The sequence below is a fragment of the Mastigoproctus giganteus genome, chromosome 6 (assembly GCF_048544385.1).
Source record: "Mastigoproctus giganteus isolate SK-2022 chromosome 6, ASM4854438v1, whole genome shotgun sequence".
NCBI classification, from domain to species: domain Eukaryota; kingdom Metazoa; phylum Arthropoda; class Arachnida; order Uropygi; family Thelyphonidae; genus Mastigoproctus; species Mastigoproctus giganteus.
In genome coordinates, this window is record NC_143580.1 from 86416817 (window position 1) to 86441976 (window position 25160).

Here is a 25160-nt window from a genome sequence, read left to right on the forward strand (position 1 = left end):
TGAGTATAATAAGGCAGATATGAAGTTCTCTGAGCAGTACAGACGGGCTGCAAGAGTAGCTCATGGAGTATTGTCAATGATATACAGGAATTTTTCCAGCAGGGATAAGGAGGTGATTATTCCCTTGTATAAGGCAATGGTCAGGCCACACCTAGAGTACTGTATACAGGTCTGGAGGCCTCATTTGAAGAAGGATGTAGAGCTGCTGGAACGAGTACAGAGAAGGGCAACAAGATTAGTGAATGGAACAAAAGCGTGCTCTTACGAAGAAAGGCTTAAGTTTTGCAAATTACAATGTCTGGAGACTAGGCACCAGCGAGGTGATCTGATAGAGGTGTATAAAGCCTTGAATGGTTTGAGCATGCTCAATGCTGATGGGATTCTTCCTCTAGCTCTGAATAATCACCTGAGAGGGCATAAATTCAAATTGAGGAAAGACAGATGTAGGATAGACGTGCGGAAATTTGCCTTTAGCCAGCGGGTGGTTGGTTGGTGGAACAGACTTCCATCCCTTGTAGTGGAGGTTGATAGCCTAAATAAGTTTAAGGCTCAGCTGGACAGGTATTTTGAATGAACAGAGGGGTGAAGTGGAAGTGGGTTTTTTTTTTTTTTTGGCTGATGCTGCATAAGCTTGCTTTCTTGCATCAAATGCTTCTACTAATGCTAATGCTAATTATTTTGAATCATCCTGTATATGCATATTCTTGGAAAGAGGGAGATTAGAGCCATCTCCGAGTAATGAGAGTAAAGTATACAATGATATTACATATAGGGGTTTAAGGCATATGAATAAGCCTATGTAATTAAAAAGCAATTATATTGAATTCAATGACTTCAGGGTATATGGTCTCAATTGTTAAAAAAGGAGACAGAACTTGTTCAAATTATAGAGGTATCTGCATAATAAACTGCATTATAAAAACCATGCGAAGGATTATAAGAAGTCAATTGGAAAAGGAATTCCAGGGATCAGAAGAACAACGTGGTTTTACAGCAGGCAGATCATGTGTGAACCCTATATTCACGCTACAGCAAATTATTAAAAAAAAGTATGAGAAATGTCAAGATTTTGGGGTGACCTTCATAGATCTAGAGAAGGCATATGACAATGTGCCTAGAAAATTGCTATGGGAAGCTTTAAAATGGGCATCCATCAGTTAATCCTGATAAATTAAGACATTAGGACTTTGTATAAAGACAACATATTTGTAGAGTCAAAATGGGGCAAAGACTATCCCAAGAGTTTACTACTTCAAAGGGCCTTTAGCAGAGCTGCTATATGTCACCAGCTCTTTTTAAGATCTCTATCCATATATGTCTAAGAGAATAGTCCGGAAAATGCAACAATATGGATATACATGTTGAGGAAAATGTGTACATATTCAACTTACTATTTGCTGATGATCGGGTGGTGGTAGCACAAGACATGGATAATGTAGAGTATATGTACAGAAAATTGTTGGAGACATATAGAGGATGGGGATTAAAGATAAATTATGATAAGATAGAATACTTAACATCGGAAGCAGAAGAAGAAGTTCTGGAGATAGAACTATATTAACTTAAAACAGTACATAACTTTAATTACTTGGGATCGATAATGCATGCTGAAGGATCATCTAAACTGGAGGTTGAGAAGAGAATTAGCAATTGAAGGAAAGTGATAGGTATGCTGAATGCAATCCTGTGGAGTAGAAAATTATCAAACTCTAACATGGAGCTAAATGATTTTAGCTACTATCGATTTTAGCATTAGCATTAGTAAAGGCACATGATGCAAGAAAGCAAGCTTATATAGCATCAGCTAGGAAAAAAAAAAAACCTTCTCATTTCACCCATCCACTCGCTCCAAATGTTTGTCTAGTTCTGCCTTGAATCTGTTTAAGCTATCAACTTCTAAACGACAGATGGAAGTTTGTTCCAGCAATCAACCACCTGCTGGCTAAAGGCAAACTTCTGAACATCTATCCTACAACTGTCTTTCCTCAATTTGAATGTCCTCTCAGGCAATTATTCTGAGCAAGAGGAAGAATCCCATCAGCATTGAGCATGCTCAAACCATTCAAGGCTTTATACATCTCAATCAAATCACCTCGCAGATGCTTAGCGTTCAGACACTGTAATTTGCAAAACTTAAGCCTTTCTTTGTAAGAGCAACCCTTTGTTCCATTCACTAATCTTGTTGCCCTTCTCTGTACTTGTTCCAACAGCTGTACATCCTTCTTAAAATGAGGCCTCCAGGCCTGTATACAGTACTCAAGGTGTGGCTTGACCATTACCTTATACAAGGGGATAATCACCTCCTTATTCCTGCTAGAAAAATTTCTGTATATCATTGACAAGACACCATGAGCTACACTTGCAGACCATCTGCATTGTTCAGGAAACTTCATATCTGCCTGCACAATTACCCCCAGGTCCTTTTCATTCTCTACCACTGTCAGTGTAGTCCCACAATTGATACTTTACTCTGGGGTTACTGCTTCCCATATGCAGTACTTTACATATATCAATGTTGAGGAGGTGATTGTCCTCTTGTATAAGGCAATGGTCAAGCCACACCTTGAGTACAGGTCTCGCATACAGGTCTTGGGCCCTCATTTAAGGAAGGATGTAGAGCTGCTGGAATGAGTACAGAGAAGGGCAACAAGATTAGTGAGTGGAAGAAAGAGTTGCTCTTACCATGAAAGACTTACTTAATGCAAATTGCAGCATCTGGAGAGCTTGAATGATTTTGAGCAAGCTGAATGCTGATGGGATTCTTCCTCTTGCTCAGATTACTCACCTGAGGGGACATAAATTGAAATTGAGGAAAGATAATTGTAGAATAGGTGTGCAGAAATTTGCCTTTAGCCAGCGTGTGGTTGATAGATGGAACAAACTTCCATCTGTTGTAGTGGAGATTGAAAACTTAAATAAGTTCAAAACAGAACTTGACAAGCATTTGGAGTGAATAGATGGGTGAAATGGGAAAGGTTTTTTTTTTTTTTTTTTTTTTTTTTGGCTTGTGCTATATAAGCTTGCTTTCTTGCACCATATGCCTCTACTAATGTTTCTGCTAACCCATCTCTAAAATCTTCATATCTGAATCCAAATACAAATTATTTAGTTTATCAGCAATTTGTACAGGATCATCACCAGTTACATAATTGATATTCAGTGGAGTATTGTGATTTATTGATTTTCTTGTATTGCTAAGATATGCAAAGAATTCCTTGCTGCTTTTCTTTGCATTCTTAGCCAAGGATTTCTCATAATCTGTCTTAACCTGCCTAACTCCTTGAGTTGCTAAAGGAGTTAGGCAGGTTAACACACTACTTAAGGAGTAGTGAAATCTACTCCTTGAGTAAATTTCACACTGTTGTGAGACTCTATATCCCCTGACAATTTATAATCATCACATGTATTTTTTTTTTCTCTTCCACTAAGCTCATCAATTCATTTACCATCCATTTAGTTCTAAATCTTGAACAGTGTCTCTTAGTTCATGAAAAACACTTAGTAGCCTCTGTAATTACTTCTCTGAACACTTCCCACATGGCGGCGCCTCCATAACCAGGTGGGCAGGAGCAGCAGTGCGTAGCACATGCTTCTTGATTAGACCGGGATTTGAGCCCGTGACCACCAAATACGGAGGATGCGGAAAGGTCAAGGAATGACCTCCGCATATCCCCAGAGCAATATGGCCTTAGTTGCTAATGCTCCTAAAAACCTAATAACAACAACAACAACAACATTCCCACATGGCATTTCCATTTTTCTACATCATCAGTTGGTTCTGCTGAAAATAGTTGAAAGATTGTCTGAACCCATTGTATTCACCTTTGCAAAAACACAACCCTTTTACTTTTGACAGTAATTATTTCTTTTATTGAATCCAACATCAGTATAGGCCCTGAATGCCAAGCGATAGTGACAAGTTATTTTCTCTGAGATACATATAGAGTGCTCTTTCTAAGCGAAAAGTTTAATTTCCTTTATAGTGCCTTTTTGTCTGCCTCAAGTGGTTCTGTGCCTCAAGTGTTAAAGCAGTATAGAAAGGAAAACTACCTTTCTTTATTCAATTTATAAATATTATTTACTAACTTCTACAACCAGTTGGTCACTGGTGGTACTGCTCTTGCCTCCACTTGGCGGGGCTGGTAACCTTGGAGAAGAAAGTCCCTCTCCCAGGGCTAAATGGAGCAGACATGGAATCTGATAATTTTCCTCCAATTGAGCCTCGACGCTCGTGTTTTAAATTAAATGACACTGACCATGACACATCACAATTGAAAAGACTGAGGACTGATAAAGAGCAACAGGAATTCCCATCTTTCCTTCTCTTCCACTCCTTGTCAAACAAATCTATGTGTACGCTCTCCCTATTTCTGATACAGAAATGCTTGGAAAGCTCAGCAGATGAACTGGTCCAAGAGTTAAAAGAACAAAAAGTCATACAAGCTAAGTGGATTATGATGAGAAAAGATGGTCAGCTTGTTCCCACGCGGAACATCATCCTAATGTTTGGCACACCAAATTTACCATCGAGTGTTAAAGCTGGCTATCTCAATTGCCATATAAGACCCTACATTCCTAATCCCATCAGGTGTTATAAGTGTCAGAAGTTTGAGCACTCTCAGACCATCTGTTGAGGGGATGCAGTGCGCCTAAACTGTGGTTCAAAATCCCACACACAAACAGAATGTGATGCAGAAACACCACATTGTCCAAACTGTCAAGGCCAACACCCTGCATATTCAAGGTCTTGTGAACTATGGAAAACAGGAAAAAAGATCCAAAAATACAAAATAGAGTAGAAAGTGCCTTACCAGGAGGAAAAGAAGCAAATTATGTTTACTACACCAAAATGTACCTATGCAGCAGCAGCAAAGAAATACCAGTCAGCAGCCACTCAAACTGACGTGTCAGTTTTCCCCAAACCATGTATATTGCAGATTGGGTCTGAGAAATACTTTCAACCACACAGCAACCTACTAAGGAACAGCATGCAATAAATCATGCCAACAACACACCAATTACAGTACTGCCAATTGCATCGCAGTCTTCTTCAGAAACCATAAAAACTAAAACAGCAGTCCCAATGCAGAAAGTCTGCCAAATTTAACAAATATGGATACAGATGAAAACATCAACCTGGATGAGCCAATCTTAGATCTGTATGCAGAAGCTGATATGGACACAGGATGTCCTATCTTCTCGAAAAAAGAAAGAATAAAATTGGAGAGTAAAAAAGCAGACCAGACCTAAAAGACAGATGAAAACATCAACCTGTATGAGCCAATCTTAGATCTGTATGCAGAAGATGACATGGACACAGGGTGTCCTATCTTCTCGAAAAAAGAAAGAATAAAATTGGAGAGTCAAAAACAAACTGGACCTAAAAAGCAGACTGAATCAAATCCAACTGCTAAAAACAAATAATGGATCATATCATACAGTGGAACTGTAGAGATGTACGTAGCAATGTCAATGATATCTATGACCTAATCCAACAGTATAGTCTGGTAAGCATATGAGAAACTAATCTACCACCACAAGTAATTCCAAAAATCAAGAACTATACTGTATACCAGCGTAATAACAATAACACTGTGCATGGAGGTGTGGCCAGTCTTGTAAATTCAAGAATCCTTACTAAACACATTCCACTGCAGACCTCCTTAGAAGCAGTAGCAATACGTTTCTCCTTAGGAATCATGTTAACAATAGTTTCAATCTACCTATCACCAAACAAAGAATATACTTATAATGACCTAGAAGAACTTTTGTTGCAGATCCCTTCCCCCTTTTGTTTATTTGGGGATTTTAATGCACACCATCCACTCTGGGACTCCCCACATACAGACAGACGAGGAAAACTTGTGGAATCGCTGCTTGACAGTCCTGACGTAGCTGAGTGGTCAGGAGCACGAGTGCAATAGTACACACTCTTTGAGTGGACCGGGGTTCAAGCCTGCGACTGCTAAATGCGATTAACATTTGCAGTGATTCGTTTACTGTAAACTCCACTGACCTGGTGGTCATGCTAGAGTATAAACAAGAACATAATCTAATACTGTTGGATACTGGTGCAGATACTTACATTCATTTTGCCTTTAGAACAACTATAGCTATAAACTTAACAATCTGCTCTCCAACATTGTATCCACTCATTTGCTGGTGAACTCTGGACAATCTGCTAAACAGTGACCAGTGTCTGATAATTTGTGAAATCCAAACAACTAGAATGCCTCAGGCAAATAATACCCGCCTTAAATGGAAATTTTCCAAGGCTGATTGGAAGTTGTTTGCAGGGCCAGATTTAAACTTGTTGCTGCCGTTATGAGGCCCTTCTTTCTTTCTCTTACAGTTCACCCGTGATATTAAAAAAGGATTTTTTAAGATGGAACGAGGTCTCTTGTAATGTGAGGTCCTAAGCTGTAGCTTTTTTTGCTTATGTGTAAATTCGGCCCTGGTTGTTTGCTTGTAATATCTCTTTTGAACGATGAAATTATCAAGCATCAATCCATCGATGATGCCACACAACACATCACAACTAAGATTCTAAATGCTGCAGCCAAGGCCATACTCAAACTCCATACTGGTTCCTTTACACATGCCAATCAGTGGTGGAGTGATGCGGGCCAGCTTGCTAAAAAAGAGAAAAACCGGCATGGAACCTGTTTCGTAAACACCTAACAGCGGAGAACCTTATAAATTTCAAAAAATTTAAAGCTACGAATACCAATAGCAGAATAATCTGGAATAAAATAAAAAAGCCTAATGGTAGTTTCTACCAGCATCCTTGACAATACTGAGATGGAATGGGCAAGACTTATCATCTCCAATTGAAATAGCTAATGCTCTGGCAGAAAATTTTGCACAAATCTCAGATACATCTGCATGTGAATCATCCTTTCAGTAATTAAAAACAAGGGCTGAGCAATGCAAATTAAATTTCAGCACAAGGCTATCACTTCCATATAATCAATCATTTACAATTTTGGAGCCACAGGACGCTCTAAACAAATCAAAAAATGGGGCATCAGGTCCTGATGGGATTTATTACTTCATGTTGCAACACCTAGACAAAAAGGCATTACTTGTATTGATTGACCGATGAAATCTTGACATCTACTTTTTAAATGAGACTTTCATAATCAAATTATGCATCCGTATTGCTGTTTCTGAATCGGATCTTCTTCAAAAGCTGCTATTCTCGTTCATAGTGTCATTCAACAGTGCTAGCATTTCCTAAACCTGGAAAAGATCAGACAAATCCATGCAACTATAGACCAATATCTCTTACTAGCTGCTTGGGCAAGACATTAGAAAGGATGATACACAATAGACTTGTATGGTACATAGAGTCCCATTCAGTCATCAGTTGTATTCAATATAGCTTTTGCAAAAACCGATCCACATTAGACCTAATGGTGAAAGCTGAGTGTAATATAGGAAACACCTTTATCCGAAAAGAACATCTTGTCATGGTGTGCCTAGATATTGAAAAAGCATCTGACACCACCTGGTGCTATGGCATTCTGCAAAACCCGTATGCCCTAGGACTCAGAGGTTGACTCCCTTTGATCATAGAGAGTTACCTTAAAAATAGAACCTTTCAAGTGAGTTATCGTAATACTTTTTTGCAATCCCTTGTCCAAAGAGAAGATGTACCACAGGGATCGGTACTCAGTGCTACACTCTTTGCTCTTAAAATAAACAGTTTAGCGCTGAGTGTTTCGGGTAACGTAGACATCTATCTTTATGCTGATGACCTTGCAATATCTTGCCATTCACAGAATATGTGTTCTATCGAAAGACAACTGCAACTTGCAATAAACAAAATAGTGTCGTTGACTTCGCGTAATGGTTATCATCTACCAAAACTACAGCCATTCACTTTTGTAAAAAAACATCAGCTACATCCAGAACCCGAATTATCATGGGAAATCAACCGATACCAGTCACCAGCAATATCCAATTCTTGAGCATGACATTTGACACCAAACTGACATTGCAGAAACATATACTACAAGCATGAACTGTATGTATGAAAAAGCTGAATATACTTAAAGTCATCTCATCTATGACATGGGAAGCTGATCGTTCTACTCTACTCTCTTATACTGAGCTTTAATCAGATCTAGATTAAATTATGGTGCTCCAGTTTATGACTGAGCTCCAAAGGCACAGTACAACATAGTGCATTCAGAACTTCGCCAGTCAAAAGCCTATATGTAGACACAAATGAACCTCCACTCCACCTTCAGAGAAAGAAGCTGCTGCTCATCTATGCAGTTAAAATAAATAGATTTCCATCTCATCCTGTCTGGTCACATCTCTATGATCCTCAATTGGTAAACCTTTTTTAGAAGTAAACGTCATGAAAACAAACCTACAAGAATCTGCCTACAAGAACTAATTCAGCAGTGGAATATTCATTTGACCAGTTCTCATTAAGACAGAGAAATTGTGCAAACTCCATGGAAGGCATGGTGTGCATACCTTCATGTGATGATTACTTCCAACGTTGGGGGAAAACACTCCCCGAATAACCAAATCTTTCAGAAACTACATGCAGCCCACTCCTTGGTAAATGCAAAAACTCTGCAAATTTATACTGACTGCTCCAAAAGTGACACAGCCGTGGGAGCTGCTGTGGTTCTACCAACATCAACAGTCTCTGTCTCATTACCACAGGAATGCACTGCAGAACTCTATGCCAATAAGATGGGTTTGACCTTTCTGGCTAATAACTTCACTCCGAAAAGTATTTTATATATATATAAACAATTTGACGGGTAACCTTTTTAAAGGTTACCAGAATTTATCTTTGTTGATATTTTAATCTTTTCTTGACGCAGTATAACCTTAGTCGTTTTTGTGCCAATAAAATCAAAATCAAATAAAAAAATCAAACCAAAAAGTATTATCTACACAGACTCTTTGAGTGCAGTGATAGCCATCTATAGCAATTCTCGATCTCCACATCCATTCTGATCCCTTTCTAACTTAAATGAGTCTCTCAACTTAGTCATATTATTGGGAACAACTCCAATTTAACTGAGTTTTTCTACTTTTTAAAGCAGATTAAAATATATATATATGCTCTTATAAACTCTTTTATTAATCTGTACAGTCTTTCTCCATGGGGACAGGTGCATTTTGGCCTTAGTAGCCTTTGCACCAAAAATACCAACAACAACATCATCATCAGTATGCTGTGATCACTGCTACCTATAGGTGGTAGTGATCACAGCATACTGATGATGATGATAAAGTAAAAGTACCTATAGGTACTTTTACTTTAAAAGTCTTAATTCATGATAAACAAATCAAGAATATTATTTTTTCTTGTTACTTCTTTAATTTGTTGGTGTAGGAAGTGCTCATCCAACAGATCAAGAAATGCTTTGCTACTGAGCACATTGCATTAGCATTAGCATTAGTAGAGGCATATGATGCAAGAAAGCAAGCTTATTCAGCATCAGCCAAAAAAAAAAAAAAAAAAAACCTCTCCCATTTCACCCCTCCATTCGTTCGAAATACCTGTCCAGTTGAGCTTTAAATTTGTTTAGGCTATCAACTTCAACAACAAGTGATGGAAGTCGGTTCCACCAACCAACCACCCGCTGGCCAAAGGCAAATTTCCGCACATCTATCCGACATCCGTCCTTCCTCAATTTGAATTTATGCCCTCTGAGGTGATTATTCTGAGAAAGATGAAGAATCCCATTGGCATTGAGCATGCTCAAACCATTCAAAGCCTTATACACCTCTATCAGATCACCTCGCCGGTGCTTAGTCTCCAGACTCTGTAATTTGCAAAACTTAAGCCTTTCTTCGTAAGAGCAACCCTTTGTTCCATTTACTAATCTTGTTGCCCTTCTCTGTACCCGTTCCAGCAGCTCTACATCCTTCTTGAAATGAGGCCTCCAGACCTGTATACAGTACTCAAGATGTGGCCTAACCATTGCCTTATACAAGGGAATAATCACCTCCTTATCCCTGCTAGAAAAATTCCTGTATATCATTGACAAGACACCATGAGCTACTCTTGCAGCTCGTCTGCACTGCTCAGAGAACTTCATATCTGCCTGCACAATTACCCCCAGGTCCTTTTCATTCTCCACCACTGTCAGTGTAGTACCGCAGAGTTGATACATTGCTCTGGGGTTACTGTTACCCATATGTAGTACTTTACATTTGTCAATGTTAAACTTCATTTGCCACCTCTCAGCCCATCTGTTCAACCTTTCCAGATCCTGTTGCAGCAGCATAGCGTCAGTAGTGTCCTTAACGACCCTGCCAACCTTTGTATCATCTGCAAACTTAGACATTAAACTTGATATCCCATCATCAATATCATTCATAAACACCGAAAACAACAATGGACCCAACACTGAACCTTGAGGAACTCCACTAATAACATTAGTCCACGTTGAGCAGTGTCCATTGATTACCACTCTCTGTCTTCTGCCACTCAACCATCCCCTTATCCGTAGCAGCAATTTGCCTCCAATGCCACACTGCTCCAATTTGTGCAGCAGTCTTCCATGTGCAACAGTATCAAAAGCCTTTCTAAGATCCAAATATATAATATCAAAGTTATTCCCTGCATCCAGTTCTTTTGTGACTACATCATAGTATCCAATCAAATTGGTCAGGCAAGACCTGCCCTTAACAAAACCATGCTGCGTCTGAGCTATAACTGAATTCTTGTCTAGATGATCCTGCAGTGCTTCTTTAACCAGTGCCTCCATTAATTTACCTGGAACAGAAGTTAAACTAACAGGTCTATAATTACTTGTGTCAGCGTTTGATCCTCCTTTGTGAATTGGGGTTACATTTGCACATCTCCAGTCTATGGGTACCTCCCCTGAGTCCAAAGAAGCTCTCATAATTATGGCTAGGGGTTTGCATACTTCCTTTGCTGCCTCCTTTAATATAACTGGATAGATCCCATCCACCCCAGGTGCCTTTTTTATGTTTATCCTCAACAATCTCTCCTCCACTTTCCTCTCAGTTATTACAAAATCATCCAGCTCACTGCCAATGTTTACTTTACCTACATCATTCTCCTTCCTGAATAACTCCTCATGCGTGAATGTAGATGCAAAATACTCGTTTAGATTGTTAGCCACCTGAGCAGGATCCTCAACTGTTGAACCATCAATATCCAGTGGACCAATCTGATTCATCCCTTTCCTTCTCGAGTTCAAGTATGTAAAGAACTCCTTTCTGTTTTTCTTTGCATCCTTTGCCAAGGATTTTTCGTAGTCTGCCTTTGCCTGCCTAATCTCCTTTGTGACTTGGTTACAGACCAACTTATATCTATCATAGGCTTCCATGTCACCCATTAATTTGTATGTATCCCATGCATTTTTCTTCTCTGCCACATGTCTCATTAGTCCATCTGACAACCATTTAGGCCTAAACCTTGAACAATATTTCTTAGTTGGTATGTAAAGCCTGGTAGCCACCAAGATTAGTTCCTTGAATGCTTCCCATTTTGAGTTTGCTGTTGGTAACATCATCAGTTGGTCCCACTGTATAGAATTTAAATACTGTCTCAGACCATCATAGTCGCCTTTACGAAAACAAAAACCCTTCCCTTTACCTCTGATGGTAGTTACCTCCTTGAGTAAATCCCACTTCAACACACTGTGATCACTGCCACCTAGTGGTTCATTTATCTGCAGGTTCTTAATGCATGAAGAATCACTACTGATAATCAGATCAAGAGTATTGCTCCCTCTTGTTGCCTCACGAACATGCTGATGTAGAAAACAATCATCCAATAAATCCACAAAAGCCTTGCTAGTGTGCAAGTGACCAAACCACAAATTCCAGTCAGTATCTGGGAAATTAAAATCCCCCATTATAAGACTCCCTGATTTACTGGCCCACTCTATTTCCCTGTACAATATATTATTATACTCATCAGAGTCATTAGGCCTATAGCACACTCCTACTCTCAATTTTGATTTCCCTATGCTTATGTCACACCAAACTGACTCGACACTGCCCTGTCCATCGATGTCAACTGGCTTCACTTCCTTTGACTTTATGTGTTTCTTAATTAATAGCATAACCCCTCCTCCCCTCCTGTCCTGTCTATCCTTTCTATATACATTGTATTCCCCAAATTCCAGTTCCGCATTACTTATATCTGTGTGACACCACGTCTCTGATATCCCAACAATATCTGCCTTTGATGTTTTGAGCAATACCTCAAATTCATCAAATTTATTTACCAAACTCCTAGCATTGGTGTACACGCAGGTATACATGCACCTGTTTCCATTCTTAGCTACCCTAACACAACCCATGTGTTTACTTGTAACGCAATGACTACCAGCAGTCTCTGAAATATCCTGCATCTTGTTTTTCAGACTTCTGCTCATTTGAAAAGAAGCAGTGCAAGAATCACTTCCACCTCTGCCAGTGGCTACTGTTAATCTATTAGTCCTTGTATCCCCCCCAACTAGCAGTTTTCCGACCCACCTAACACTGCCTCGACAGCATCAGCAAAAATTCTTGCACCCTTTCTATTTAAGTGTATCCCATCCCTGTAGAAGCAATCTCTCCTGTTAACAAGTACAGTCCAGGCTGAAAAAAATTCTACCCCTTGAGCCTTGCACAATCCCTCCAGGGCCGAATTGATCGACAAGGCTCTCATCATATACTCCCTCCTATCGTGCCTGGGCAGAATTGCAGACACTTTCAAGTTCAACCCTAATTCACGGCTTTTTTTCAACAGTGACCTGTACTTGCTAAGTAATTCCGCCGGTCTCCTACTCTTAATATCATTAGTGCCAACGTGTACAACTATATCACCTTTTGTGCCCTTAAAACCAACTACTTCCAAATGATATATGTAAAGTTAAAATCTCCCATGATAAGACATTCTAATTTGCTGGCCAACTCTATTTTTATAGTTTTTAATTAAACTCATCACTGTCTTTGGCTTATAACAGAGTTGAAATCTGACTTTTGTTTTCCCAGTGTTTATCTCACACCACATTCACTCAGTATTACTCTTGCAGCATGTAAGTACTGGATGTATTGTTCCCAGTGTATGTTGTGTTTCTTATCTGAAAGCATCATATCCCCCTCCCCCATCAGGTCTGTCTTTTGCAACAGATACATATTAGTATTAGTACTGTCCTTTCTGTATACATTATAATTGCCATATTCAAATTATGCATCCCCAATATCAAAATGACTCTGTTTCTGTTTTACCTAGAATGTCAGCATTTGATTAGACTTTGAACTCATCAGATTTATTTGCTATACTTTTAGCATAATGTGCAGATAAGTAAGCATAATATAGTAAGTCTTAACAAGTCTCCTTTTAATTTCTCTTGGTAAGTTTCTGAATAGTCTAATGAGCATTCATACATACACCTTCAGATTGAGCAACCGACAATTAGTTATTAATTTCATATTCATATGCACATGTTGTTCACTATTTGTTTGAAAGCCAAAATCATCACCATTTTATTGCTACAGCCATTTCAGGATGGATATCTATGTAAATTGCCACCTCTACAAAATAAAGAAGCAGTTATTAGTTATTCTCTTTAACAATTTGGTATTTCCAATATTAATATTTTACAATCAGTGTCCACTTTATTAGGTATGCCTACTGAATATAAGTTATGATCTCCTTTTGCCTGCAATACAACTACAGTTAATATAAGTATGGACTTCACTACTTTCCAGTAATGTTCTGGATCAGGGGTGGACAACGTGTGGTACACATGCCACTTGTATCCCACGCAGCTCTTGCTAGTGGAACCACCTGATTTGAAAAAAATAGCATAAAAAATTCCACAGGGTTTTGTCAAATTTTGACATAATATCAGCATTGCTTTCACTCTAATTTCCTTTCACTACATACATTGACACAATTGATAGATTAGAATACAGTTATAGGTTAATACATAAAAAATTTAACATTTATTTCTTCATGTGTTTCATACTTGGAAATTGGTGAGTTCTGTACATGTTCTTGCTATTTGAAAGCTAACAGCAGATCTAGCCAATTTCATGTAGTATTAATTAAGCCCGTGCCTAAGTAATAATGCACATCTTTCTCTCTTTGTTCCTTGGCCTTGTTTACATGTTTTTGACCTGAAACAAAGGAAGTTCATAACATTGCATTTACCATAAACTTAAAGATAAGTAACAAAAAAAAAAAAAGTGAGGGGAGCACAGGATATAAAGTAATTATAGAATTCTGGGCAGGATGTCAAATTACTTTTGGTATACATATTCCTGTAAGAGTCTAAAAAGTTTGGAAACATTTTAGACTCTTATTCATTTTGTTAGAAATTATGACCCAGGTTTTAGCATGATAGGAACCTTATTTATCAACTCATATTAACTGCCTTTTAGCACCTGTAAGTAGGGATGCTAATGAGCTCATGAAGATATCAATTCTTTGAGGATAAAAATTTATTTGTTAACCTATATTCAATTTATTTTATTAACTTAAATTTTTTTATATTTTTATTACATGTGCTTAAAATTCCTTTACACATTTAACAAAAAATTTGGTGGTGCTAGGTGCAGATTGGTTGTATGGGAAAGAGGGGTGATATTGAATCTGGTAGCTTCTGAATTTGTCTCTAGGTGTCATGCAGTGCTATTCCAACATAAGGTCTGAATTTATTACTGTGATAATAGGCAATAAATTACTTTTTTAATTCAAGGTTATGCTGATTTATATGTGATACTGTATTCCATTTTTATGCAGTGTGTAACTTTGTTGTCCATGAAAGATGCCAAAAGACAGTGGTGTCACCCTGTTCAACTATAGCAACAGTTTTAATCAAAGTAAGTTTAATTCATCTTTTGTGGTAACATGATACTTGAAACATCCTTATTTAGTGATATATTTATTTATTTTAAATGAATTACTAATTTATTAAAGAGTAGTAATTAAATATTTTGAATGTTCTCATGAAACTTGTTTAAGAAATTGTGTTAAACAAAATGCAAAAGGATATTCAGCTGTACACATTTATTGGTTTTTCTTAGTAATGAGAATTTGTCCCATTACAAAGATAAACAATACAAAAACATTTCCTAATCTTAAGTGGATATAGTCACTTTTAGAGTACTCCTTTTGATTTTATATGGTATTCTACTGTCCATATCATTTCTGGAAACATTTTCAGAGTGCTCTCATGTTGTCCTGAATGGCTTGAATTGGTTAAAAATAATTCCTCCCAAAGGAGCTTTACAGTTTTGAACTACCAGTGGTATATGTTTCAGTGCTGATATTTTTCTTCCTGACTAAAATTTACGTTCCAAAAGAGTTATGGGAAAGTGCATTAATGCACACTCTCATACCTTTAGGCAATTTGTAGACAATAAAAAAGTATTGTAACATTCAATTTTCACAACTGCCCTTAATGGAGATTCAGCATTTCCCTCAACTCATCAACACAAAGGGATTCTCATTACTTTGAAGATGTTCATCAGGCAGACTAATTTGGGACAAGTGTTGTTGGCATCACATTGCCTGGCTTTCACCCCACTCCAACAATGGAAACAACTGAAACTCACTTAAACATCATCACAAACCAGTTCATCCCTTATCAAATGCTTCATATTGCACAGATGCTAGATGTTGACCTACAGAAGTTTGCCTCTAACAGCACCCATAGCAACAGGATATTATCATCTAGCACCCCTACTCCTCTACAGTATGCAGAATAAATCAAAGGGCCTCAGACATCTATGTTTTTAAACTGTCTGCCAAGCTCAGCAGATCCAGTTTATTGACAGCCATGCCATCCATACTATTAGTAATATGATGTGGAACTGAGTTTCTAGTGCCTTATGCAATGTTTAGTTTAGTAACTGCTATTAAAAATGTAATTTATAGTCCATGTATGATTACCCTTTTTGGATCGTATTATTTGTCAATAAATCCTGGTAACTTTTCATTTAACCAGTAAACTCAGCTTTGTTCAGTTTATTAATAAACTGAATAAATTTATTAATTGTTAAATTATATTTTTTATTTAACTTAATATACAGGTATTTAATTAAAAATATGTCCTCTGAACCCCACCCCTCCTGGCCGTGACAGAATTATTGCAGTCACTTTGTATACAGCTGCAATAAAGATTCTCTCTCTCTTGATATACTGGTCTGATCTTTCTCATTGAAAATTTTAAAGTATCTGAAACTGAAAAACTATTTGAAAGGATCTCATTTTGAATTATTTAAAGACATTCTGGGCAAGCCACTACTGAAAGGACTTTCAGAAAATCATTTCCTTTCCAGTACTTATTTATTTCCAATTGTGTATAAAGTCAAAAGGAGAATACTTGCAATACTTTGGGGGTGACCACACCTGCTAATGGTTAGCAATATATTTAAATATATATATGTATATATCTCAGACCACAAGCTGCATTTTGCACTAGAAGGAGAATTATAGTGTTTACTAATTCTCCTAGATTTATTTTTTCAAGCTTTGATGTACAAATAGGTAAGGCTAAAGACAAGAAAAAATTGTAAAATGATAACAAAAGATCCTTATTTATTGTGGAAAATCAGCTCACAGCAATCTGAAAGCCTCCCTCTTTCCCCTCCTCTGGCATTCATGTAAGCTGTTATGTGTCTTGCATTGAGGCAGAAAAGTGCCTGATATCTTCTTCAGGAATATCCCTCCTTTCACGAGTTAAGTTTCCTTAAATTGTTGTGGTTTGGGCTGATTGAGACATATCACTAAGTTAGTAGTATTATTAAGGCTAAATAATGCAAGGAAGCAGACTTTTTGTAGCATGATTAAAAAAAAAATAATAATAATAAAAAAAGACATTCGTACTGTTCCTCTTCCCATAAAGTAAATATCCAGTTTCACTTTGAATGTAGCCAGATTCACTGAATCTTTTACATTGGAAGGCAACATATTCCAGTGTTTGATAACCTGCTGCCTGTAGGTGAAATTTGTGAGATTCAATCTTCTGTTATTCCCTGAGATTTCATATTTATATTCCATGGTTCTTCTCACAAGGGAAACAGACTTACCTCATTAATTACTCAACCTTTTCTGCCTCTTATACATCTCAATAGGTCTTTTATTTTAGATGTATAGTTGTCAAATTTTGCAGTCCACACCTTCTAAGCCATTCTGAGCCATGTAGGCATTGATTTTTACTTCTCTCTGATTTAGTTTCTCCTCGTTAAATTTTCTCCAGACATTTGTCTTTTTTTAGATTTGGTCTCCAGAACCTGAATATAATATTCCAAATGTTGTATAACTGGACCATCTTGTATAGATAAATAATGACATCTTTCTGCCCACTAATAAAGCCCTATAAATGAAATACTGAAAAGACTGACTATTTATGACAGCCTTCTGTTTCCTGTCTGTTAGCCAGCTTGTGATCCAGCATAGAATATTGGCAGTAACTCTTCTTCTGATTTATATAGTGAAAGGTTTGTTGTGTCCTGTTACACGCTCTATGTGCCTTCCTAGTTAGCTGTTGAATGGTCAGCAATACATAGAATTTCATATCTTCTTTTCTCCCTAACTTATACTAGACTCCAGAATTTATATTCTCCAAATGCATAGCCTTACATTTAAATTTTAAGCATTAAACATTAATTTTAATTTTTTGGATCATATATGCAACCAGTTGAAGTCTTTTTGAAGTAAAATAGTAATAGAGGCATGTGATGCAAGAAAGCAAGCAGAGATTATGTATCATCAGCCAAAAAAAAAAAAAAAAATTTACACAACCATTCCCTCTAAATGTTTGTCAGTTCCTCCTTGAATTTATTTAAGCTATCAAATTCCACTACAACAGATGGAATTTTGTTCCAGCAATTAACCACCTGCTGGCTAAAGACAAATTTCCATGCATCTATCTACAACTATTTTTCCTCAATTTGAATTTTGCCCCCTTAGGTTCATAATCTGAGCAAGTGGAAGAATCCCATCAGAATTCAGTGTGCTCAACCCATTCCAGGCCTTATACACCTCAATCAGATCATCTCGCAGGTGCCTAGTCTCCAGCTTATGCAATTTGTGGAACTTAAGCACAATTACTCCCAAGTCTTTGGGAGTAATTCATTTTCAACCACCCCAAAGTGTAGTACCACACAGTTGGTATGTTCCTCTGGGGTTACTTCTACCCATATGCAGTACTTTGCATTTGTCAATGTTAAACTTCAGTTGCCACTTCTCAGCCCATCTGCCTAAATTTTCTAGATCCTTTTGCAGTGGCACACTGCCATTACTGTCAAAAGGCGCAAGCTTATATAGCATCAAGCAAAAAAAAAAAAAAAGAAAAGAAAACCCCTTATTTCACCCATCCACTTGCTCCAATTGTTTGTCAAGTTCTGCCTTGAATCTATTTAAGCTATCAACTTGTACAACGACAGATGGAAGTTTGTTCCAACAATCAACTACCCACTGGCTACAGGCAAACTTCCGCACATCTATCCTACAACTGTCTTTCCACAATTTGAATTTAGGCCCTCTCAGGCAATTATTCTGAGCATGAGGAAGAATCCCATCAGCAGTGAGCATGCTCAAACCATTCAAGACTTTATACACCTCAATCAGATCACCACACAGGTGCCTAGTCTCCAGATACTGTAATTTGCAAAACTTAAGCCTTTCTTCGTAAGAGCACCCCTTTGTTCCATTCACTAATCTTGTTGCCCTTCTCTGTACTCGTTCCAACAGCTGTACATACTTCTGTGGAAGAGCAGCGTCCATTGATTACCACCCTTGTATCCATTGTAGCAACTTACCCTTAATACCATTCTGCCCTAATTTGTACAGTAGTCTTGCATGCACAACAGTGTCAAAAGCTTTCCTGAAATCCGTGTATGATATCAAAATTATTTTTTGCATCCAGTTCCTTTGTAACCACATCATAGTATCCAATCAAATTTGTCAGACAAGACTTTCCCTTAACAAATCCATGCTGTGTCTGAATTATTGCTGCAGTCTTGTCTAGATGATCCTGCAATGTATCTTTAACCAGTGACTCCATTATTTTACCCCCAACAGCAGTTCAACTAACTGATCTGTAATTACTTGTGTCGCCCTTCGATCCCCTTTGTGAATTGGGGATACATTTTCACATCTCCAGTCTGTGGGGACCTCCCCCGAGTCCAAGGATACTCTCATAATTATGGCTAATGGTTTGCTTAGTTCCTCTGCTGTCTCCTTTAATATAACTGGATAGATTCCATCCACCCCATGTGCCTTTCTTATGTTTAACTTCAACAATTTCTCCTCCACTTTGCTCTCAGTTATTACAAAATCATTAAGCACCCTGCTACTATTTGATAATCTTCTGGCATTTTCCTTCCTTAATAACTCTTGTGTGAATGTAGATGCAAATACTCATTCAGTTTGTTTGCTATCTGAGCTGAACCATTTATATGAAGTGGACCAATCTGATTCATCCCCTTCCTTTTAGAGTTTATATAAGTAATGAAATCCTTGCTGTTTTTCTTAGCATCCTTTGCCAAAGATTTCTCATAATCTGCCTTTGCTTGCCTAATCTCCTTTTTGATTTGATTACAGGCTAGCTTCTGTGTCGCCTGATAATTGATATGCATCCCAAGCATTTTTCTTTTCTGCCATGAGTCTCATCAGTTCATTTGACAACCATTCAGTCTTAAAACACTTCTGTTTTATAGAAATTTGACTCATTAACATTCCCGAAAGATTCAAGCTTGCTTTTGACTATAAACATCATTCAGAAATATCTGATCAACTCATCTGCCTTTTCTGCTCTGCTTTCTGTGGACTGCAGCCAGTTAAGGGAATTGTTTGACCTAATCTCACTTTTTTTATATTCACATATGAGAACTTCCTGTTCTTATCTCTATTTGCTAGTTCTTTCTTGTAGTCAGCTTTTGCCCGTATTACCTCATTAGTGATCTTGGTAAACCACCTTCTGCCTTATTCAGTGTACTCCACTCAATGCCAACCATGGTCTTGTGACACAACAATGTTAGAAGAATTCTGAACAATCTTGATTTCAAGAAAGTTCAAAGTCCTGAAGGCATTTTTACACTTCTTCTGAAAACGTCTGTTCCCAAGCTTGCTCCTGTTCTGTCTCACCTTTTTACACTTTCTTAATCCACTGTTGTTTTTCCTTCTGCTTGGAAATTTGTCATATCCAGCCAGTTTCTAAAAAGGGTGATAAATTCCTCCATTCCAGTTATCACCCCATTGCACTTACCACTACGCTTTCAAAAATAATGAAGAAATCCATCAACCACTAAAATTCAAACTATCTCAGCTTTCTATCTAATTAATGATCAGTTATATGGATTCTGTGAGTCTTGATCAACTAGTAATATATTGGCTTATATTACTCCACTTTAGGAAAATTCAGTGAAAAATTTGCTGAAACTCAAGCATTTGCTCTTTATTTCTAAAGTTTTTGATCATATTTGCATAGTGTTTTCTAAACAAGCTCCCATTTTATGTCATGTTGGCTATTTTTTGCAATTGGGTACATTTAAACTATCTCAGCTTTCTATCTAATTAATGATCAACTATATGGATTCTGTGAGTCTCGATCAACTGGTAATATATTGGCTTATATTACTCAACTTTAGGCAAATTCAGTGAAAAAATTTGCTGAAACTCAAGCATTTGCTCTTTATTTCTAAAGTTTTTGATCATATTTGACATAGTGGTCTTCTAAACAAGCTCCTATTTTATGTCCTGTTGGCTATTTTTTGCAATTGGTATCCAATTTTCTTTCTGAATGATCACTGTGGGTGATGATGGATGGCACAGTATTCTGATTTCTCTACTAATGCCGGTGTTCCTCAAATTTCAGTTTTTTCACCCACTCTTTTTCTCTTATATATTAATGGCCTTCTTCTACTGACGGGAAATCCTATCCATTTTGCTGATGATACCACTACATTCCACCTTCCAGTTTGAGCTTACCACACACAAACAGCCTCAACCTTTCAAATATCCACCACTGATTCCTTAAATGGTGATTTCCAGGTAATTCTCTAATGTGCTGAAGAAAACTTAGCTAATTTCAATCCTTCTGAAACTGAGTCTTGTTTTATTTCTTGCAAAATAGTCTCCTGCTGCTATGCTCTTTGATGATATTTGGATTTTTATACAAGATCACATATCTCTGTTAGGGATTAACCTGACTTCTAATCTCATTTGGCAAAAGCACATCATAAGGTGCTTCCTCCACATAAAAAATACAAAACAAATCTGAATTTTCTTCTTTGCTCTTAGCATTACTTTTCTTCCAAAGAGCTACTCACTCTGTACAAATCTGAAATCTGCCTTACCATGGAATATTGTTCCCACATGTGAGTGATGTTACCAAACCCTCTCACAAGCTCATGACTCCATTCAAAAGATGCAGTCAGTTTAATTAATACCCAACTCTTTCAAAGCCTCTACTCCCTGTCACATAAATATTCAGTTTATCCTGCATGTCATTTCTATAGATACTTCCACTGGGCACTATTCTTCTGAATTGGCATCTGGAGTTCCTCTACTCTAAACAAAATAGTACAAACATGTTTGGTAAGCAGTCAGAATTCATTCACTCTCAACTCCAAACACAGAACAAACCTTTTATCTTCCTCTTTTATTCCCTTTACTTTTGTTTCTTAGCATTAGGACTAGGGTATGTCTGCCAGGGACAAAAGTTGATGATGTTGCACAGCAGATATCTTTTAAGGGCACAAAAGGTAGCATTGTTGTACACGTTGACACTAATGAAATTAAGAGTAGGAGACCAGCAGAATTACTTAACAAGTACAGGTCAATGTCGGAAAAAACCGTAAGTTAGGGTTGAATTTGAAAGTTTCTGCAATCCTACCCAGACATAATAGAAGGGGGAATATGATGAGAGCCTTGTCAATCAGTTCGGCCCTGGAGAGATTGTGCAGGGCTCATAGGGTAGAATTTTTCTCAGCGTGGTCTATGCTTGTTAACAGGAGAGATTGCTCCTACAGGGATGGAATCCACTTAAATAGAAAGGGTACAAGAATATTTGCTGATCTATTGAGACAGTGTTAGGTGGGTACGAAAACTGCTATCTTGGGGAGATTCACAGACTAATAGATTAACAGTAGCTGCAGGAAGGGGTGGAAATTATTCTTGCACTGCTTCTATTGGAATGAGCAGCAGCCCGGAAAGAAAGATGCTGGGGATATCAGGAACCGCCAGGAGTCATGAAACAAGTAAATACATGGGCTGTGTTAGAGTAACTAAGAGTAAAAACAGGTGCATGTATACTTGCATGTACACCAGTGCTAGGAGTATAGAAAATAAATTTGATGAATTTGAAGTGCTGGTTAAGACATCCAAAGTGGATATTGTTGGGATATCAGAGACGTGGTGTCACTCAGATGTAAGGGATGCAGAATTGAAATTTGGGGAGTACAGTGTGTACACAAAGGATACACAGTATAGGAAGTGAGGCGGGGAGGTTATGCTGTTAGTTAAGAAACACATTGGCCTTGAGGTTGTCACAGACATTCTCTCAGATATGCCAGACAAGCTGTACTTGCTACCTGGGAGTCTAAAACGCTGATGGAACTGATATTCGGGTAACACTCAAGTCAAGTGGACCCAACTTCGGCAAAGTCCGGACGGTCTGTGACAGCCAAATCCTCTGCTTGCACCTTCACGATGGTGGGACTGTTAGTAATCCTGGGTATAACCTCCATGCACAAGCACATGGTGGGTGACTACCCAGGTGTGAACCAACGTAGGCAGGGGTCGAGGTGTGGCGCCCACACCACATGGAGGAATGCCACCCCTCTATGTTACCAGGCAGTACTAGGTGGTAGATAACTCTCATCAACCGGTGAAATACTACCACTTTGCTTATTGGAGGCTTGAAGTGGTGAAACCCATGTTTAGTCTCTAGAGCTAAGTTCCGGTCAACCCTTCCCTATCTCTTCCATCATGCAGTATGATTGATGACTTTTGAGGTTATGATGAACGTCGTGGTGAGATCCAATATTCCTTACATTTCGAGGGTACAGCTCTAAAACGGTTTTCACAGGCCGGCCGCTAGTTAGTACACCGGACCGAACCTATTGATAACTCTCTAGGAGGCTTCCGGATCAGCTAGTGTATAATCTTGCTACCTCTACTCTGCCAGATAGTGACTGGAGGGAGTCCGAGTAGTGTGTATGCGGGGAGCATTGTCGAGGCCACGTTATGTCAAGGATCTGGGTATATTCTTACCACATGTACGCCATATCCAAAAATTTCATTACTTCATACAGCATGTCCCACCCACTTTTTCTTACTATTGAATACACCATGAATTGTCAAACTAATAGAACAAGCGTATCTGCGAAAAGATCTAAATCTCCCAAGGACTTCCTAATTCATTTCACAAATATACGTGGTCTCAATTCTAATCTCAACGATGTCCATTTCCACTTGCAGTTTGCCAAACCACATGTACTTTTTCTGACAGAATCTCAGTTATCGGTTGATTCAACTACTGCTCATCTCAGATGCCCAAATTATTCGCTGTATGATTCCTTTCGACTCAAAGGTGGTACTTGTGCATATGTCCGTTCTGATATTCCCTGTCAGAGACTTGGCAATTTGGAATCTCCTCTCTTTGATCTTCTCTGGCTTAAAATCTCTCTACCTCATTGTGTCAAATTCATCTGTTGTCTCTACCGTTCTCCCAGCTCCACTAATCACTTGGAGCTCTTTGACTTCCTCGCATTGCAACTTGACTTTCTTCAGTCCAACTTTCCTAACAGTGAGGTAATTTTCCTTGGTGATTTTAATGTTCACACCCCCAGGGGCTCACATCTGGTGAGTATGGGTTTGGCACACCCAGGGTCCTGAGCTGGATATCATCATTCTTCTCTTTCTTGGTGATTCCCTTTTACTTCTCTCTCTCTCTCTCTCTCTCTCTCTCTCTCTCTCTCTCTCTCTCTCTCTCTCTCTCTCTCTCTTTCTCTTAGGGTAACTGGGGAAATTTTTTTTTTTTTTTTGGCGGTGCAGCATAAGCCTCAGGCTTCCTTGCACCATATAGCTAATAATAATAATAATAAATAATAATAACTCCAGCTGGCTTCCGTTTTCTAGTCTCACCGACCCAGCAGGTCGTGATGCTGAGGCTTTTGCAATTACTAATGACCTAACACAGATTGTTCATTTACCTACAAGAATACCGGACAATCCGAATCATACAGCCAATACGCTTGATCTTTTTCTCACAAACAACCCTTCTAAGTACACGGTCGAAGTGAGAGGTCCTTTAGGCACTTCAGATCACAACTTGGTGATTGTCTCTTCTCCAATGGAACCTTTATCTCATGGCTGTTCCCAACCTCGTGTTGTTTGGCATTACAAGAATGCAAAATGGGATGACCTGCGAGACTTCTTTTCTTCTTTTCCTTGGTCAGATTACTGTTTCAAAACTCCTGATGTCAACGTTTGCTCAGATCGTGTCAGTGAAATTATTCTTGCAGGAATGGAATCCTTTATCCCACACTCCACTTTAAAATCTCGTCCTTTATCTAAACCTTGGTTTTCCAATAAATGTGCTAAGGCTGTTCAAGAGATGAATGTTGCATATCGTAATTGGCTTGTTTCTAATTCTTCAGTTTCATTTTCTGCCTACACCAAAGCTCGCAACAATTGTAAAGCAGTTATTAATCAGTCCAAACTAGAGTTTGAACAGGCTAAGAGTAGAAAACTTGCTTCTTGCCCTAATGGTAGCCGAGCATTCTGGTCTCTTGCCAAAGCTATTGGCCGCAACTTTTGCCCATCTCTGCTTCCACCTCTGTCCAAACCAGATGGTTCTGTTATCACTTCAGCCAAGGATAAAGCTGACCTGCTAGCATCCCATTTTTCTTCCAGCTCATGTATTAATGAACTTGGTAAAACACCTCCCACCATTCCAAACACGGTCCATTCAATGCCTCCTGTGGTCTTCCGTCAAAAGGATATCAGAAGGATTTTGATGAATCTTGATGCTAAGAAAGCTCCAGGTCCTGATGGTATTTCTCCACTTGTTCTCAAAATCTGTGCTCCTGAACTTACAACTATTCTTTGCCGCCTTTTTTCACTTTCTTATTCCAAAGGTGTTTTTCCTTCTGCTTGGAAATTTGCTCATATCCAGCCAGTTCCTAAAAAGGGTGACAAA

The 25160-nt window shown here is 38.3% G+C and overlaps 1 protein-coding gene across 1 annotated transcript in view; it reads left to right on the forward strand.

The window, feature by feature from the left end:
- LOC150084454 (diacylglycerol kinase theta-like) overlaps positions 1-25160 on the forward strand; it is a 457615-nt gene that overhangs the window by 63065 nt on the left and 369390 nt on the right. The window contains exon 2 of the mRNA XM_090376240.1: positions 14750-14829. Within this exon, the coding sequence (XP_090232366.1) occupies positions 14750-14829 (80 nt within the window). The remainder of the gene's footprint in view (positions 1-14749; positions 14830-25160) is intronic.